The sequence below is a fragment of the Pseudophryne corroboree genome, chromosome 11, assembly GCF_028390025.1.
Source record: "Pseudophryne corroboree isolate aPseCor3 chromosome 11, aPseCor3.hap2, whole genome shotgun sequence".
NCBI lineage: Eukaryota > Metazoa > Chordata > Amphibia > Anura > Myobatrachidae > Pseudophryne > Pseudophryne corroboree.
The window spans coordinates 347,683,741-347,701,037 of record NC_086454.1 but is presented as its reverse complement, the minus strand read 5'-3'; the positions used below and the strand labels follow the sequence as shown (position 1 = coordinate 347,701,037).

The 17,297-nt window shown below is 46.4% G+C and overlaps 1 protein-coding gene across 3 annotated transcripts in view; it reads right to left on the bottom strand.

The window, feature by feature from the left end:
- CDH13 (cadherin 13) overlaps positions 1–17,297 on the bottom strand; it is a 1,087,951-nt gene that overhangs the window by 720,549 nt on the left and 350,105 nt on the right. For all 3 annotated transcript variants that reach the window (XM_063945965.1, XM_063945966.1, XM_063945967.1), the window contains one exon: positions 4,601–4,806. In XM_063945965.1, coding sequence (XP_063802035.1) covers positions 4,601–4,806 — 206 coding nt within the window. The remainder of the gene's footprint in view (positions 1–4,600; positions 4,807–17,297) is intronic.

Sequence of the window (17,297 nt, the reverse complement as noted above, 5' to 3'; positions counted from 1 at the left end):
GCTAAGTCGCCGCCTACTGGGAGTGAATCTTAGCTTATCAAAATTGCGAACGAAAGATTAGCAGAATTGCGAATAGACACTTCTTAGCAGTTTCTGAGTAGCTCCACACTTACTCGGCATCTGCGATCAGTTCAGTCAGTTTCGTTCCTGGTTTGACGTCACAAACACACCCAGCGTTCGCCCAGACACTCCTCCGTTTCTCCAGCCACTCCCACGTTTTTCCCAGAAACGGTAGCGTTTTTTCACACACACAAATAAAACGGCCAGTTTCCGCCCAGAAACACCCACTTCCTGTCAATCACATTACGATCACCAGAACGAAGAAAAAACCTTGTAATGCCGTGAGTAAAATACCTAACTGCATAGCAAATTTACTTGGTGCAGTCGCACTGCGGACATTGCGCATGCGCATTAGCGACTAATCGCTCCATTGCGACAAAAAAATAACGAGCGAACAACTCGGAATGACCACCATAGTGTGTACCGTTCCCACAATCGAATAATGTCATTTGCAGTGGAGGGCAATAGATTAGGGAACATGCTTATTCCCAATTAAACATATTTAGTAGCCTAGACATTTAAAAAATAATACCAATTTAATATACAAAGACACACAATGGCTGGACAACACACGTACAAGATCAAACGTTTTAAAAAAGCTTATCTGTCCATCTAAAAGGGGACACAGCAGCAGACAGTCCCAATGGATATAAAATAGCCAGAAAACATGCGTACAGGAAATTAAAAGTTCAAACGCTTATATCTGTCCATTTGAGGAGTTCAGCAGCAAAACAGTTCCAACGCGTTTCGTCCGTTAGAGTCTGGACTTCTTCTATATATGTGTATAGATAGATAGATAGATAGATAGATAGATAGATAGATAGATAGATAGATAGATAGATAGATAGATAGATAGATAGATAGAAAAAATAGAAATCCAGAGGTCTTAGTTACATACATTTGCAAATATAGGATAAAGCCACCAGGCCCTGACAAGGACCCTCTGATGCTGGTGGTTCCTAACTCTATGAGGTCAAATTACTAAGATGGGAGTTCTATTTAAGATGAGATGTTGCCCATAGCAACCAATCATATTCTACTACTCATTTATCTAGCACCTTCTAGAAGATAATACCTGGAATCTGACTGGTTGCTATGGGCAACATCCCATCTTAAATAGAACTCCCATCTTTGTAAATGTACCCCTAGGTCTGGGGCGCAAAACCCCACAAACCAGCAATGGCCAACTACCCCAGGGCAGCACAATGCAAGGTAAAGTCTTAGTACGTATTAATAAAAAGAAAAGCAAAATCTATATTCAAAAATGTATATATTAGTGAAGGTGTAATTAAAAGACCAGAAGGATTAATAAAGGTGTTATGGGGGTGCTAAATAAGATCTCACAGTGCGCTACCCCCAAAGCAGACCAGCTCCACCAATACATCTGCTCAGATGCCATTAACATGTGGCATTGTTATATCACCCGGAAGGGTTGTCTTTATTATTAATTTTAGTACCTGGGGCGAGTCTGGGGTGCAGCTCCCCCTGGATTGATGGGGCTGGGCTGCCATGGCGGTAGTTGTGTCATCATGCCCCTGCCACCCGAGGAAGTATGCGCTGGATGACTTGATTTCATGTCATGTTCCGGTCCACCTAGCGGCAGGTAATTGCTATCCAGGAGAGAGGACGGCTGTGGTTTACATCTCACAAAAACGACGGTACATCAAAAATGATGGCAGGATCCAGTGGCGTGTCCATCGTGGTTGCAGGGTGTGTGGCCGGTATGCAGGGTTCTAGGGTCCAGGGGGCTCCGTCCTGTTGGAATATGTCTGTACAGGTGGTGGTGGTATGTACACACCAGCAGATGGCCTGAGCAGCATCATTTCTTAACCAGGCAGTAGGTTTATTGGTACTGCGTGGTCGGTGGGTGGTGCTGCATACTTGTAGATCAGTTGGCCTCTGACAAAACAATCGTGTGTGTGCACTAGAGAATTTAGACTGTAAGCTCTGATGGTGCAGCGACTGATGTGCGCGAGTACATTTTCTCTGTACTGCGCTGCATAATGTTCCGCTAACTATAAATAAACGTGAAGGAAGAACAAAGCTCTATTAGAACAGCAGCAGAGACTAGCTACATGCACACCGATAGCGCCAGCTCCTTCCGGCACAGAACTGCTATATTTGGTAATGACACGGAGGTCACTGCTCCTGAGACTTGTACAGCCTCTCTCTCAGAGACTAGTTCCTTCATGGTGCTGGTCTTGACGGCTTTCCCGTCTCCGTATAGTATGCATTCACGACAATTGTGCTGAGCATCGACAGTTAAAGCGATCTATGGGGATTTCAGAGCGTTCTGTGCTGGAGCTCCTCCTGGGGAGAGAGAAGACGTTCCTGCCTCCCCCCTCTTACCTGCTTACCACCTGTTTTGTGCCAGAGAACACTGCAGCAGCTACGCGCTGTCCCAAGATGCTCCCCTTCCTTCTAATCATCGCTTAACCGCTCCCATCTGGATCCCGTGAGTGACTTAAGGGCCCGGTAGATTCCATTTAATCATTGCAGCTCACACTGCGGTGCAGAACGTGATAGCAAACAGGACCTGCTGCAGCGCAGCGTGTATTCTTTATTCTTTTAGGTCTAGCTTTTTCTTTTAAAATCTTTTTATTGTTTGCTGGAAAGAGTTGTCGCTCTGCGATGCCAAACTCGTGATCACACTGCCATGACACTTCTCTGCCTGGCGCTGCAACTCTAAAACTGCCAAAAGTGCCCATACCCCATGGGGGCTGCACCGCTGAGCATTTAAATCCCATTATCGCATGTTTACTAAGTGGCGCTCTGTGGTCCGGTAACTACCGTGCATTATGTTCCCGGGTGTTTGTTGCTACCCAACACATAAAATAGAGATTTTTACAAGTCTTATAGGGTGAAGGGGGAAGAGGAGGGGGGTGAGTAATTCAGCTGGGGTTCTACATTCTGTTCACGGATGACTACAGGCGTCTTAGTAAAATGATTTACATGCTGGCTGAGTAGTTCGGGCTGAGCCAGCTGTAGTGAAACAGAGGAACATGGCTGCAGCAAACAACAACAACAAAACGCAGAACAGACGACACAGTGATGGGAAAACTCCAGTTTATGGTAAATGTTCACTCCCAGAATCCTTAGCAAGGACAGTAAAGTTGCCCGTGGTTTCCATGATCTGCTTACCAGTGTTACTCATACATGTACTCACAGGTATCAGTCACATCTCCCATAGGGGCAGATGTATTAACCTGGAGAAGGAATAAGGAAGTGATAAACCAGTGATAAGTGCAAGGTGATAAACGCACCAGCCAATCAGCTCCAATATGCTAATTGACAGTTAGGATCTGATTGGCTGGTGTGTTTATCCCCTTGCACTTATCACTGGTTTATCACTTCCTTATGCCTTCTTCAGGTTAATACATCTACCCCATGGTCTCCAGTAACACTTCTCAGATGGTGCAATTTAGGGTGTTGAACAGTATATCGGCTGCAGAATCCACTGAATATGAGGTCCCAGCTGGGCGGGATTATGCAGAGGAGTCTGCTGGCAAGACTTATAAGGCGGGCGACTGGTAGGTGTGTACAGAGCCATCTCTTGGGCTTATTGGGCAGTTGCCCAAGGGCCCCAGAATTGTAGGGGCCTGCCTTGACCAAACCCCCCCAGCCACTAACAACCCACCCAAGACATCACCACCACCAATGGTGGACCAAACAATGCTACCACTTATAGCAAACACCACCCGGACATTACCACCGATAGCACCCACTATCCCAACCCTGGGCAACACAGCCACGGCCACAAAGAGCACCCACCCCCAGACATCACCAAATGAGCACATGCCTTCCATCCCACCCCCCACCGGACATTTCTGCTGCCGCTAGCAACCCATAACGTATGCTGTGCCGGTGACCACACAGACAGCAATACGCACACAGCACACAAAATGGCTGCCTGCCTTCCACGTATGTCACCGGCGATTGAACTGACCCACCTAAAGTCTATAACATTACAGCGCCGCTACTATAAGATGTACACTCATTATCAGACATTCTGGGGAACGGGTAAAATACCGCAAAGGTTTATGGCGCTCAGTTCCACTTTCCAGACTCCTGCAGAGATTTCCTACATAACATCTGTAACGGCCTTGGGTCAAAACGTTAATTATTCAGAATTATTAGAACCGTGTAAAATAGTAAAACGTTTCTCTGGCGTCTTGGTACCAAAAGGAATTGTAAAACATATGTAATAAAGTGGAGTTTGTGGAGATAATGTTTAACAAGTCAGACGCAGTGAGAAAACAGTAAACAATGTGTTGCTGCTGAGGTAAACGGCAGACCTAGTCACAGAAACGCCTCAGCGGCGAGCGCCAGGCGGAACACAACCGCTGCGCTGTCAGCATAGGCAGGGGGCTCAATTACAGACTCCGTTCTCTTTTATATCGTCTGTTTAGGAATGCTAAGTGCATGCGGCATTGTACAATAAATAATATACAACAGCAATACTCAGTTCCAGCATCCATGGATGTATATACATTGCATTGCAAGCGGCGTTCACCGATGCGTATAATTATGTATGCCTCACCTTTGCGTCGTGCCTGTCCCTTCTCCCGAGAATCTTTACTTCCGCCATATCGTCAGAGCGAGTAGAGCGTCCGTGGATGAACAGGGCTCGGATATTTTCCTTCACATTCCTCAGTGCGATTAATGATCCATCGGGTTCCACTTTAAAATCCGGGTTGGAAACCTCATATACCACCTCTTCGTTACCTTGGCAGTCGTCAAACTGCACTGTGAGGAAAATTGGAGAAAAAAAATGTTTTTTATTACAGTTCGAGAACCTGTTGCAGACACCGTACTTAAAATACTCATTTTCAATCGCAAACGCAAAAATAATGCTACTAAAATAACTAATCAGCATTTTATTCTCAGATATCCTGGAAAATCTGGTGTCTTGGATATAAGGTGCAACCAGCTGCATTCACTAAGATGGCGTCCATTCTGACTGGACGCAGCGAACACTTCATTTCCATTAATACAACCTTCCTAGCTACCAACATATACTGTAAATAGAATTTCCCAGAAGACTTTGCGGCTGGGCCTCACATACTGGGTGTACATCAGCCATGTCACACTGTGCGACGCACTGTAGTGCGGCCCCTGGCCCGAATTCTTCTGGACAGTCCGGAGTCTGGGGGCTTACCAATCCCGGGATATCCCACCATGCGACACTGGTGATGTCACTAACAGTGCGTCACCAACCGGGCAACCCTCTCTGCTGCGTCTCCACTAGAGATGAGCGGGTTCGGTTCCTCGGAAACCGAACCCCCCCGAACTTCACCCATTTTACACGGATCCGAGGCATACTCGGATTCTCCCGTGTGGCTCGGTTAACCCGAGCGCACCCGAACGTCATCATCCCGCTGTCTGATTCTCGCGAGATTCGGATTCTATATAAGCAGCTGCGCGTCGCCGCCATTTTTCACTGTACAGTGCAGAGTTTTGCTGACCAGTGACCACCTGTATTATACGTTGTCTGCCTGAAAAACGCTCCATATCTGTGCTCAGTGTGCTGCATATATCTGTGCTCACACTGCTTAATTGTGGGGACTGGGGAGCAGCTGTATTATATAGGAGGAGTACAGTGCAGAGTTTTGCTGACCAGTGACCACCAGTATACGTTCTCTGCCTGAAAAAAGCTCCATATCTGTGCTCAGTGTGCTGCATATATCTGTGCTCACACTGCTTTATTGTGGGGACTGGGGACCAGCAGTATTATATAGGAGTACAGTGCAGAGTTTTGCTGACCAGTGACCAGTGACCACCAGTATTATACGTTCTCTGCCTGAAAAACGCTCCATATCTGTGCTCAGTGTGCTGCATAAATCTGTGCTCACACTGCTTTATTGTGGGGACTGGGGAGCAGCTGTATTATATAGGAGGAGTACAGTGCAGAGTTTTGCTGACCAGTGACCACCAGTATTATACGTTCTCTGCCTGAAAAACGCTCCATATCTGTGCTCAGTGTGCTGCATAAATCTGTGCTCACACTGCTTTATTGTGGGGACTGGGGAGCAGCTGTATTATATAGGAGGAGTACAGTGCAGAGTTTTGCTGACCAGTGACCACCAGTATACGTTCTCTGCCTGAAAAACGCTCCATATCTGTGCTCAGTGTGCTGCATATATCTGTGCTCACACTGCTTTATTGTGGGGACCAGCAGTATTATATAGGAGGAGTACAGTGCAGAGTTTTGCTGACCAGTGACCAGTGACCACCAGTATTATACGTTCTCTGCCTGAAAAACGCTCCATATCTGTGCTCAGTGTGCTGCATAAATCTGTGCTCACACTGCTTTATTGTGGGGACTGGGGAGCAGCTGTATTATATAGGAGGAGTACAGTGCAGAGTTTTGCTGACCAGTGACCACCAGTATACGTTCTCTGCCTGAAAAACGCTCCATATCTGGGCTCAGTGTGCTGCATATATCTGTGCTCACACTGCTTTATTGTGGGGACTGGGGACCAGCAGTATTATATAGGAGGAGTACAGTGCAGAGTTTTGCTGACCAGTGACCAGTGACCACCAGTATTATACGTTCTCTGCCTGAAAAACGCTTCATAACTGTGCTCAGTGTGCTGCATAAATGCTTTATTGTGGGGACTGGGGAGCAGCTGTATTATATAGGAGGAGTACAGTGCAGAGTTTTGCTGACCAGTGACCACCAGTATACGTTCTCTGCCTGAAAAACGCTCCATATCTGTGCTCAGTGTGCTGCATATATCTGTGCTCACACTGCTTTATTGTGGGGACTGGGGATCAGCAGTATTATATAGGAGGAGTACAGTGCAGAGTTTTGCTGACCAGTGACCACCAGTATACGTTGTCTGCCTGAAAAACGCTCCATATCTGTGCTGCATTGTAATATATAGTAGGAGTACAGTGCATAATTATGCTGACCACCAGTATATAATATATAGGAGTACGGTACAGAAGGCCACTGCTCTACCTACTTCTGTGTCGTCAAGTATACTATCCATCCATACCTGTGGTGCATTTCAGTTTTGCACAGTTTGCTGACCACCAGTATATAATATATAGCAGTACGGTACAGTAGGCCACTGCTCTACCTACCTCTGTGTCGTCAAGTATACTATCCATCCATACCTGTGGTGCATTTCAGTTTTGCACAGTTTGCTGACCACCAGTATATAATATATAGCAGTACGGTACAGTAGGCCACTGCTCTACCTACCTCTGTATCGTCAAGTATACTATCCATCCATACCTGTGGCGCATTTAAGTTTTGCACAGTTTGCTGACCACCAGTATATAATATATAGCATTACGGTACAGTAGGCCACTGCTCTACCTACCTCTGTGTCGTCAAGTATACTATCTATCCATACCTGTGGTGCATTTCAGTTTTGCACAGTTTGCTGACCACCAGTATATAATATATAGCAGTACGGTACAGTAGGCCACTGCTCTACCTACCTCTGTGTCGTCAAGTATACTATCCATCCATACCTGTGGTGCATTTCAGTTGTGCGCAGTATATATAGTAGTAGGCCATTGCTATTGATACTGGCATATAATTCCACACATTAAAAAATGGAGAACAAAAATGTGGAGGGTAAAATAGGGAAAGATCAAGATCCACTTCCACCCCGTGCTGAAGCTGCTGCCACTAGTCATGGCCGAGACGATGAAATGCCATCAACGTCATCTGCCAAGGCCGATGCCCAATGTCATAGTAGAGAGCATGTAAAACCCAAAACACAAAAGTTCAGTAAAATGACCCAAAAATCAAAATTAAAAGCGTCTGAGGAGAAGCGTAAACTTGCCAATATGCCATTTACGACACGGAGTGGCAAGGAACGGCTGAGGCCCTGGCCTATGTTCATGGCTAGTGGTTCAGCTTCACATGAGGATGGAAGCACTCATCCTCTCGCTAGAAAAATGAAAAGACTTAAGCTGGCAAAAGCACAGCAAAGAACTGTGCGTTCTTCTAAATCACAAATCCCCAAGGAGAGTCCAATTGTGTCGGCTGCGACGCCTGACCTTCCCAACACTGGACGGGAAGAGGTGGCGCCTTCCACCATTTGCACGCCCCCTGCAAGTGCTGGAAGGAGCACCCGCAGTCCAGTTCCTGATAGTCAAATTGAAGATGTCACTGTTGAAGTACACCAGGATGAGGATATGGGTGTTGCTGGCGCTGAGGAGGAAATTGACAAGGAGGATTCTGATGGTGAGGTGGTTTGTTTAAGTCAGGCACCCGGGGAGACACCTGTTGTCCGTGGGACGAATATGGCCATTGACATGCCTGGTCAAATTACAAAAAAAATCACCTCTTCGGTGTGGAATTATTTTAACACAAATGCGGACAACAGGTGTCAAGCCGTGTGTTGCCTTTGTCAAGCTGTAATAAGTAGGGCTAAGGACGTTAACCACCTCGGAACATCCTCCCTTATACGTTACCTGCAGCGCATTTATCATAAGTCAGTGACAAGTTCAAAAACTTTGGATGACAGAGGAAGCAGTCCACTGACCACTAAATCCCTTCCTCTTGTAACCAAGCTCCTGCAAACCACACCACCAACTCCCTCAGTGTCAATTTCCTCCTTACACAGGAAAGCCAATAGTCCTGCAGGCCATGTCACTGGCAAGTCTGACGAGTCCTCTCCTGCCTGGGATTCCTCCGATGCATCCTTGAGTGTAACGCCTACTGCTGCTGGCGCTGCTGTTGTTGCTGCTGGGAGTCGATCGTCATCCCAGAGGGGAAGTCGGAAGACCACTTGTACTACTTCCAGTAAGCAATTGACTGTCCAACAGTCCTTTGCAAGGAAGATTAAATATCACAGCAGTCATCCTGCTGCAAAGCGGATAACTCAGGCCTTGGCAGCCTGGGCGGTGAGAAACGTGTTTCCGTTATCCACCGTTAATTCACAGGCAACTACAGACTTGATTGAGATACTGTGTCCCCGGTACCAAATACCATCTAGGTTCCATTTCTCTAGGCAGGCGATACCGAAAATGTACACAGACCTCAGAAAAAGAGTCACCAGTGTCCTAAAAAATGCAGTTGTACCTAATGTCCACTTAACCACGGACATGTGGACAAGTGGAGCAGGGCAGACTCAGGACTATATGACTGTGACAGCCCACTGGGTAGATGTATTGCCTCCCGCAGCAAGAACAGCAGCGGCGGCACCAGTAGCAGCATCTCACAAACGCCAACTCGTTCCTAGGCAGGCTACGCTTTGTATCACCGCTTTCCAGAAGAGGCACACAGCTGACAACCTCTTACGGAAACTGAGGAACATCATCGCAGAATGGCTTACCCCAAATGGACTCTCCTGGGGATTTGTGACATCGGACAACGCCACCAATATTGTGCGCGCATTACATCTGGGCAAATTCCAGCACGTCCCATGTTTTGCACATACATTGAATCTGGTGGTGCAGAATTATTTAAAAAACGACAGGGGCGTGCAAGAGATGCTGTCGGTGGCCCGAAGAATTGCGGGTCACTTTCGGCATTCAGCCACCGCGTGCCGAAGACTGGAGCACCAGCAAACAGTCCTGAACCTGCCCTGTCATCATCTGAAGCAAGAGGTGGTAACGAGGTGGAATTCAACCCTCTATATGCTTCAGAGGATGGAGGAGCAGCAAAAGGCCATTCAAGCCTATACATCTGCCTAGATATAGGCAAAGGAGGGGGAATGCACCTGACTCAAGCGCAGTGGAGAATGATTTCAACGTTGTGCAAGGTTCTGCAACCCTTTGAACTTGCCACACGTGAAGTCAGTTCAGACACTGCCAGCCTGAGTCAGGTCATTCCCCTCATCAGGCTTTTGCAGAAGAAGCTGGAGACATTGAAGGAGGAGCTAAAACAGAGCGATTCCGCTAGGCATGTGGGACTTGTGGATGGAGCCCGTAATTCGCTTAACCAGGATTCACGGGTGGTCAATCTGTTGAAATCAGAGCACTACATTTTGGCCACCGTGCTCGATCCTAGATTTAAAACCTACGTTGTATCTCTCTTTCCGGCAGACACAAGTCTGCAGAGGTTCAAAGACCTGCTGGTGAGGAAATTGTCAAGTCAAGCGGAACGTGACCCGTCAACAGCTGCTCCTTCACATTCTCCCGCAACTGGGGGTGCGAGGAAAAGGCTAAGAATTCCGAGCCCACCCGCTGGCGGTGATGCAGGGCAGTCTGGAGCGAGTGCTGACATCTGGTCCGGACTGAAGGACCTGCCAACGATTACTGACATGTCGTCTACTGTCACTGCATATGATTCTCTCACCTTTGAAAGAATGGTGGAGGATTATATGAGTGACCGCATCCAAGTAGGCACGTCAGACAGTCCGTACGTATACTGGCAGGAAAAAGAGGCAATTTGGAGGCCCTTGCAGAAACTGGCTTTATTTTACCTAAGTTGCCCCCTCTTCAGTGTGTACTCCGAAAGAGTGTTTAGTGCAGCCGCTCACCTTGTCAGCAATCGGCGTACAAGGTTACTTCCAGAAAATGTGGAGAAGATGATGTTCATCAAAATGAATTATAATCAATTCCTCCGTGGAGACATTCACCAGCAATTGCCTCCAGAAAGTACACAGGGACCTGAGATGGTGGATTCCAGTGGGGACGAATTAATAATCTGTGAGGAGGGGGATGTACACAGTGAAAGGGGTGAGGAATCGGACGATGAGGAGGAGGTGGACATCTTGCCTCTATAGAGCCAGTTTGTGCAAGGAGAGATTGATTGCTTCTTTTTTGGTGGGGGCCCAAACCAACCAGTCATTTCAGTCACAGTTGTGTGGCAGACCCTGTTGCTGAAATGATGGGTTTGTTAAAGTGTGCATGTCCTGTTTATACAACATAAGGGTGGGTGGAAGGGCACAAGGACAATTCCATCTTGCACCTCTTTTTTCAATAATTTTTCTTTGCATCATGTGCTGTTTGGGGACTATTTTTTTGAAGTGCCATCCTGCCTGACACTGCAGTGCCACTCCTAGATGGGCCAGGTGTTTGTGTCGGCCACTTGTGTCGCTTAGCTTAGCCATCCAGCGACCACAGTGCACCTCTTTTTTCTTTGCATCATGTGCTGTTTGGGGACTATTTTTTTGAAGTGCCATCCTGTCTGACACTGCAGTGCCACTCCTAGATGGGCAAGGTGTTTGTGTCGGCCACTTCGGTCGCTTAGCTTAGTCATCCAACGACCTCGGTGCAAATTTTAGGACTAAAAATAATATTGTGAGGTGTGAGGTGTTCAGAATAGACTGGAAATGAGTGGAAATTATGGTTATTGAGGTTAATAATACTATGGGATCAAAATGACCCCCAAATTCTATGATTTAAGCTGTTTTTGAGTTTTTTTTTGTAAAAAACACCCAAATCCAAAACACACCCGAATCCGACAAAAAAATTTCAGGGAGGTTTTGCCAAAACGCGTCCGAATCCAAAACACGGCCGCGGAACCGAATCCAAAACCAAACCCCGAAAAATGTCCGATGCACATCACTAGTCTCCACCAGCCCCATGGCCTGCTTCTACTGAAAGGGGCAGATGTATTAACCTGGAGAAGGCATAAGGAAGTGATAAACCAGTGATATGTGCAAGGTGATAAAGGTACCAGCCAATCAGCTCCATTATGTAAATTAACAGTTAGGATCTGATTGGCTGGTGCCTTCATCACCTTGCACATATCACTGGTTTATCACTTCCTTATGCCTTCTCCAGGTTAATACATCTGCCCCAAAGTTCCTTCTGCATATGAGTGCCGGCGGCATTAGGAGGTTCTGTGCAGACATAAGAGCGTGAGGGTACTGTGGGCAGACATAAGGGCGTGAGGGTACTCTCTGCAGACATAAGGGCGTGAGTGAGGGTACTGTGGGCAGACATAAGGGCCTGAGGGTGCTCTGGGCAGACATAAGGGCATGAGGGTGCTCTGCGCAGACATAAGGGCCTGAGGGTGCTCTGGGCAGACATAAGGGCGTGAGGGTGCTCTGGGCAGACATAAGGGCGTGAGTGAGGGTACTGTGGGCAGACATAAGGGCGTGAGGGTGCTCTGGGCAGACATAAGGGCGTGAGGATGCTCTGGGCAGACATAAGGGCGTGAGGGTGCTCTGGGCAGACATAAGGGCATGAGAGGGATCTGTGAAGAGATAAGGGCATAAAGGGGGCTCTGGGCAGACATAAGGGCATGAGAGGGATCTGGGAAGAGATAAGGGCATAAAGGGGGCTCTGGGCAGACATAAGGGCATGAGAGGGATCTGGGATGAGATAAGGGCATAAAGGGGGCTCTGGGCAGACATAAGGGCATGAGAGGGATCTGGGGAGAGGTAAGAGCATAAAGGGGGCTCTAGGCAGAAATTAAGGGGCATGAAGTGCTCTGAAACATATAAAGGGTCATGAGGGAGCTCTGGGCTGGAATATATGGGCATGAGGGAGCTCTGGGCTGGAATATATGGGCATGAAGGAGCTCTGGGCTGGAATATATGGGCATGATGGGGCTCTGGGCTGGAATGTATGGGCATGATGGGGCTCTGGGCTGGAATATATGGGCATGATGGAGCTCTGGGCTGGAATATATGGGCATGAGGGAGCTCTGGGCTGGAATATATGGGCATGATGGAGCTCTGGGCTGGAATATATGGGCATGAGGGAGCTCTGGGCTGGAATATATGGGCATGATGGGGCTCTGGGCTGGAATATATGGGCATGATGGGGCTCTGGGCTGGAATACATGGGCACGAAGAAGCTATGAGTCATATTCTAAGTAATAGGCTCTAGGCTTGCATATAAAGGGGGCTCTTTATTAGCTGGACAAAATAATGGCTTGAAACCTGACAAACAAGATGACCATAACCTTATCGCATTTTGGCCACTCCCCCGGCTATGCCTCCTGGCCACACCCTCTGTCCAGGAATCCAGCCCCCTAAACTTTTCACGTTGCCTAACAAGACCACAGGCAGGATGCCAGTTTGACAATTCCGGTCCAGGTGGAAATAGGTGCATTACAATCTCTATCACCACAGGATTATAGCGTCCTTTCTCATGAGTGATATGTGCATCAAAAAATTTATTCCATGGAGAAAAGAACGAGCAATGATAAATCACATCGTATAAAAAAAAAGAAAAATAAATCTGCGGATAAGAACGGCAGAAGAGCACATTTCAATATTACAAATACATACTGACAATAGTTGAGTTTTGGTCAGTAGAAAGTTGTCACAAGGGGTCAGTTCGGTCACTCAGCCCAATATAGATCCAGTCGCTGTGCATCTGACTGATTTCTAGTTGGGATGCTGGCCGAGGTACTCCGAGCAGTTCACCTCCCACACACCTCCCCGAATTAAATCAACCCCGAACACTGAATGACAGACTATGATGCCACAAAGACAATTTTCCTTTAAGCTTATAACCCTAGCAGTGAGCGGCTGTAATAGTCTTACAATAGCCTTTTAGCAGACCATAACAAGAAATTAAAAAGTGATAGAACCCCACTTTTCCCACTTTTTCTTTTTTAAATACAACTGGATTATTTTTTGGGATGGCGTGTCGACCTAATGAACCACACCCATTTTTTTGGAAGTCTATAAATGCTACATGTAGCGCTGTGACATAAAGAAGCTTCTGTTTTAGCCGCAGCTTTCTCCTACGCCCATGGGAGTAAGGGGAAGAAAATAGGCCGTTTCCATCCGGCTGTTTTATTTGGCAGCTATTATCAAACTCACATACCCATATCTTATCCATTCTGTTCCTCCTAAGAAGTGTGGCTGCACTAATTAAACCAACCAATATCTAATATTCAAACCATTAGGCATATAATGACACGGCAATTAGCGAGACTGATTCCAAGAAGAAGAAAAAAACCACACAATACAGTTCCTGCCAAAGTAGTTATCTCCTCTTACTATGCGCCAGCCAAGTGCAGAACACGCTGGGAGGGCAGCGCTGCAGAACTTCAAGTATCATTATTATTATTATACATGAATGTACTGATACATTGTTACACGTGTACACAGCCCACGGCACTGATAGAGAAACAGACCTTGCATTTACAACACATTGCCCATAATTGAATTGGACCCTTAGAATTCTGAATGACGGACTATAAGCCACAAAAAAAAACAATTTTACTTTGAACTGGTAACCCTAGCAGTGAGCTGCTGTATCTCACAATAGTCTTACTGGTCGCTGCCGGGGGCGTATATATAATGGGTGCAGGGTTTGCAGTGCAAGTTGGCCATGGGTCAAAGAGGTCCTACTCTGCCCAGCCTGCATGCAGAACCATGACAGCCAAAGCCTTATATATGGCGCTTACTTATTGGGGGTGGTAATGGGACCCGAACCAGTCAGTGCCGCTGTCTGGTCTGAGCCCCCTGGCAGCATCTGAAGAACTTTCCGGAAATATACTGTAATGCCAGCACCTGCGCAAAAGAGAGCAAATACTCAGAGCCACATTATAGCAGCAGCAAGATACCATATACATGTCAACGCGGGAGACCCGGGATGCAGAGAGGGAACGTTGAATTTTTAATATGGCCACGAATCCAAAACCCGCAAGATAAGAGATCTGACCGCGGGCAGATGACTTGTCCAAGTTTTGGGATCTGAGGCAGGCTGGGAGATCCAAGTCCCAATCCGGATCCCCTCAGATGCCCCTACTTCAGGTGGGCCTGGATCTCTGAAGGCCGGGCCTGCATATCTCCAGTATATATGAAATGCTTTTCATGTTTACATTTGGATCCCATTAGTTAGAGATCTCATTGTGGAATGTAAATATTCCAATATACGGAAAAATCCAAAATCCCGAACATCTGGTCCCAAGCATTTTGGATATAGGTGTCTCAACCAGTATTTAAATATTTTTTCCCCAGATAAAAATGACAGCATAATTATTACTTGTTATTTTTGTAGTTGTTATTGAATGTGGAATTGGATGCCTAAATCAGCGGTTTAGTGAATGGCAGAGATGTCTCAAAAGTAGGAGTGCCACCAACATGGTGCGGCCACACCCACTTAAGCAGCACGCCACCTACAAATGGGGGGGAGGGGAATTCCCAGCTTGGTGTGGTTCCGTCCTCACTTTGAATGAACATGCCCCCACATTCTATGGTCACACCCAATTTGTACTGGGGTTGGGATCAACATTTCATTTCCACTTAGAGGAGAAGTAAGTAGCAATGTATTTCACCCTACCCAAGAGTTGTGTGAATTTGGAGCAGATGCACTAAACACTGGTAAAGTGGAGAGAGGCAAAGTACCACCCAATCAGCTCCTGACTGCCATGTTGCAGGCTGTTTGTGAAATGACAGGAGCTGGTTGTTAGTTTATTTCACTCCACTGTATCACTCTCCAAGGCTAGTACATCTGCCCATTATGGCAATGAAGAATTGTTAGAACATAAGATATTTGACATGACTCCCCCGGGATATGGGTCCTGGGCCAACAGGGTAAGAGCTCCTGATCTAGGTAATATATAAAGAAAGGGTGACCCGTTAGTAATTACATTTCTCAAATAGCAATTTTTTATAAAAAATACATTGATATATTATTTCATTTTATAGTTTACTGATCCCAATAGTCACAGCCCAGTCCTGAGCTTCGGCTCAGGGCAATATCAGGGGATTTGGTAATTAGTGTCATTAGAGAAGAAGCATCTGGAGAGTAAAGACCTGATAATAGGAATACAAGCTCACAGAGAAAGGGTAAACGGAGACTTCAGTTACTGTTATTAAGCCGATGATCTGTAGTATTTACAGGACACATTGCGTTATCTTTTGTGTTATATCAGACAGGGAGCTCTGCTTATGTTTATCATCCTTGAATGTAACACAGACACTGGTGTATTGGATACAACATTAGACACATACTCAGTAAACAGCTGGAAACTCCTGGCTGGAGTAGTTGGTGTTGCAGCGGTCGCACTGGGGGCATATATCTAGTAAGTTACTAAGATTATCTACAGATGGTGTTACAGGTTACTAGACTGTATTACAATATTATTATTACTATTATCCAGTGGTGACAGAAGTATCTAGTCGGAGGCTCGGTGTATGTGTCCCAGCCTTTACCAGGAGCAGATTTATCATTAGGTGTAGTAGGACTGTGTCCATAGGATCTCTCCCGGCTCTATTCCCAGCGGAGGGCAGACAGTGTTACCACCGCCTCTGTATAATACACTATATGTAATTACTACTGTTTATGTATATAGCACCACAGGTTTACACGGTGCTGTACAGAGAGTATTTTGTGTTATGTTATTATTTCGTGTTCATGTTATGCCCCATAGAAGAGCCACTGATGAGTCCTCCTTTTCATGTCCAGGCAATTGGCCAAACCCAATTTCCTACCCGGCAATTTCAGGAACTTGGTAGACAACTATATGAGCTGGGTTCAGGGCCCCCTAAGCCCCTGGGCCCCATAGCAATGGCACCATTGCACCCACTTTAATTACTCCCATGGGATCACTGAGGGCGGCTTATTACCCCTTCCTAACTATTTCTACTTTATATCACGCAGGGCAAGAGAAGAAAGACAGTAAAAGAAAGAGAACAGTGTCCTTTGCTGAGAATGTAGAAGTCCGCGTATATGAGGTTGATACTAAGAAGAGATTGAGGCCTGTTCCAAAAAGAAAGAGAAGAATGAAGAGAAGATCCTGTTGCCGCCCCCCGCTGAAGGAAGTGCTGACCTCTGATATCTAGACCAGTCCAGGTGGAGCCCTTATGGAGCACCCTGTAAATTAGTGCAATGGTGGGAATCACTATCAATCTGCATGTGCAGAGCGATGCTTAGATCCGGTGTCCAGTACTAAGTGGTTATCTTACCAGTGATAATGTATACAGGTTACTAGATATTATTACAATATTATTACTATTATCCAGTGGTAACAGAAGTATCTAGTCGGAGGCTCGGTGTATGTGTCCCAGCCTTTACCAGGAGCAGATTTATCATTAGGTGTAGTAGGACTGTGTCCATAGGATCTCTCTATTCCCAGCGGAGGGCAGACAGTGTTACCACCACCTCTGTATAATACACTATATGTAATTACTATTGTTTATGTATATAGCACCACAGGTTTACACAGTGCTGTACAGAGAATATTTCTCCCTGTCCCACTGGAGCTCACACTCTAAGTTCCCTAACACACAAGTGCACATACAGACACACTAAGGTACATCTGTGTTATACTGCAATATACTGAGCTACCTCTGCTTCTGTACTGTACTACCATATCCTGCCCTGTACTGTACCATGGAATACTGCTCTGTGAC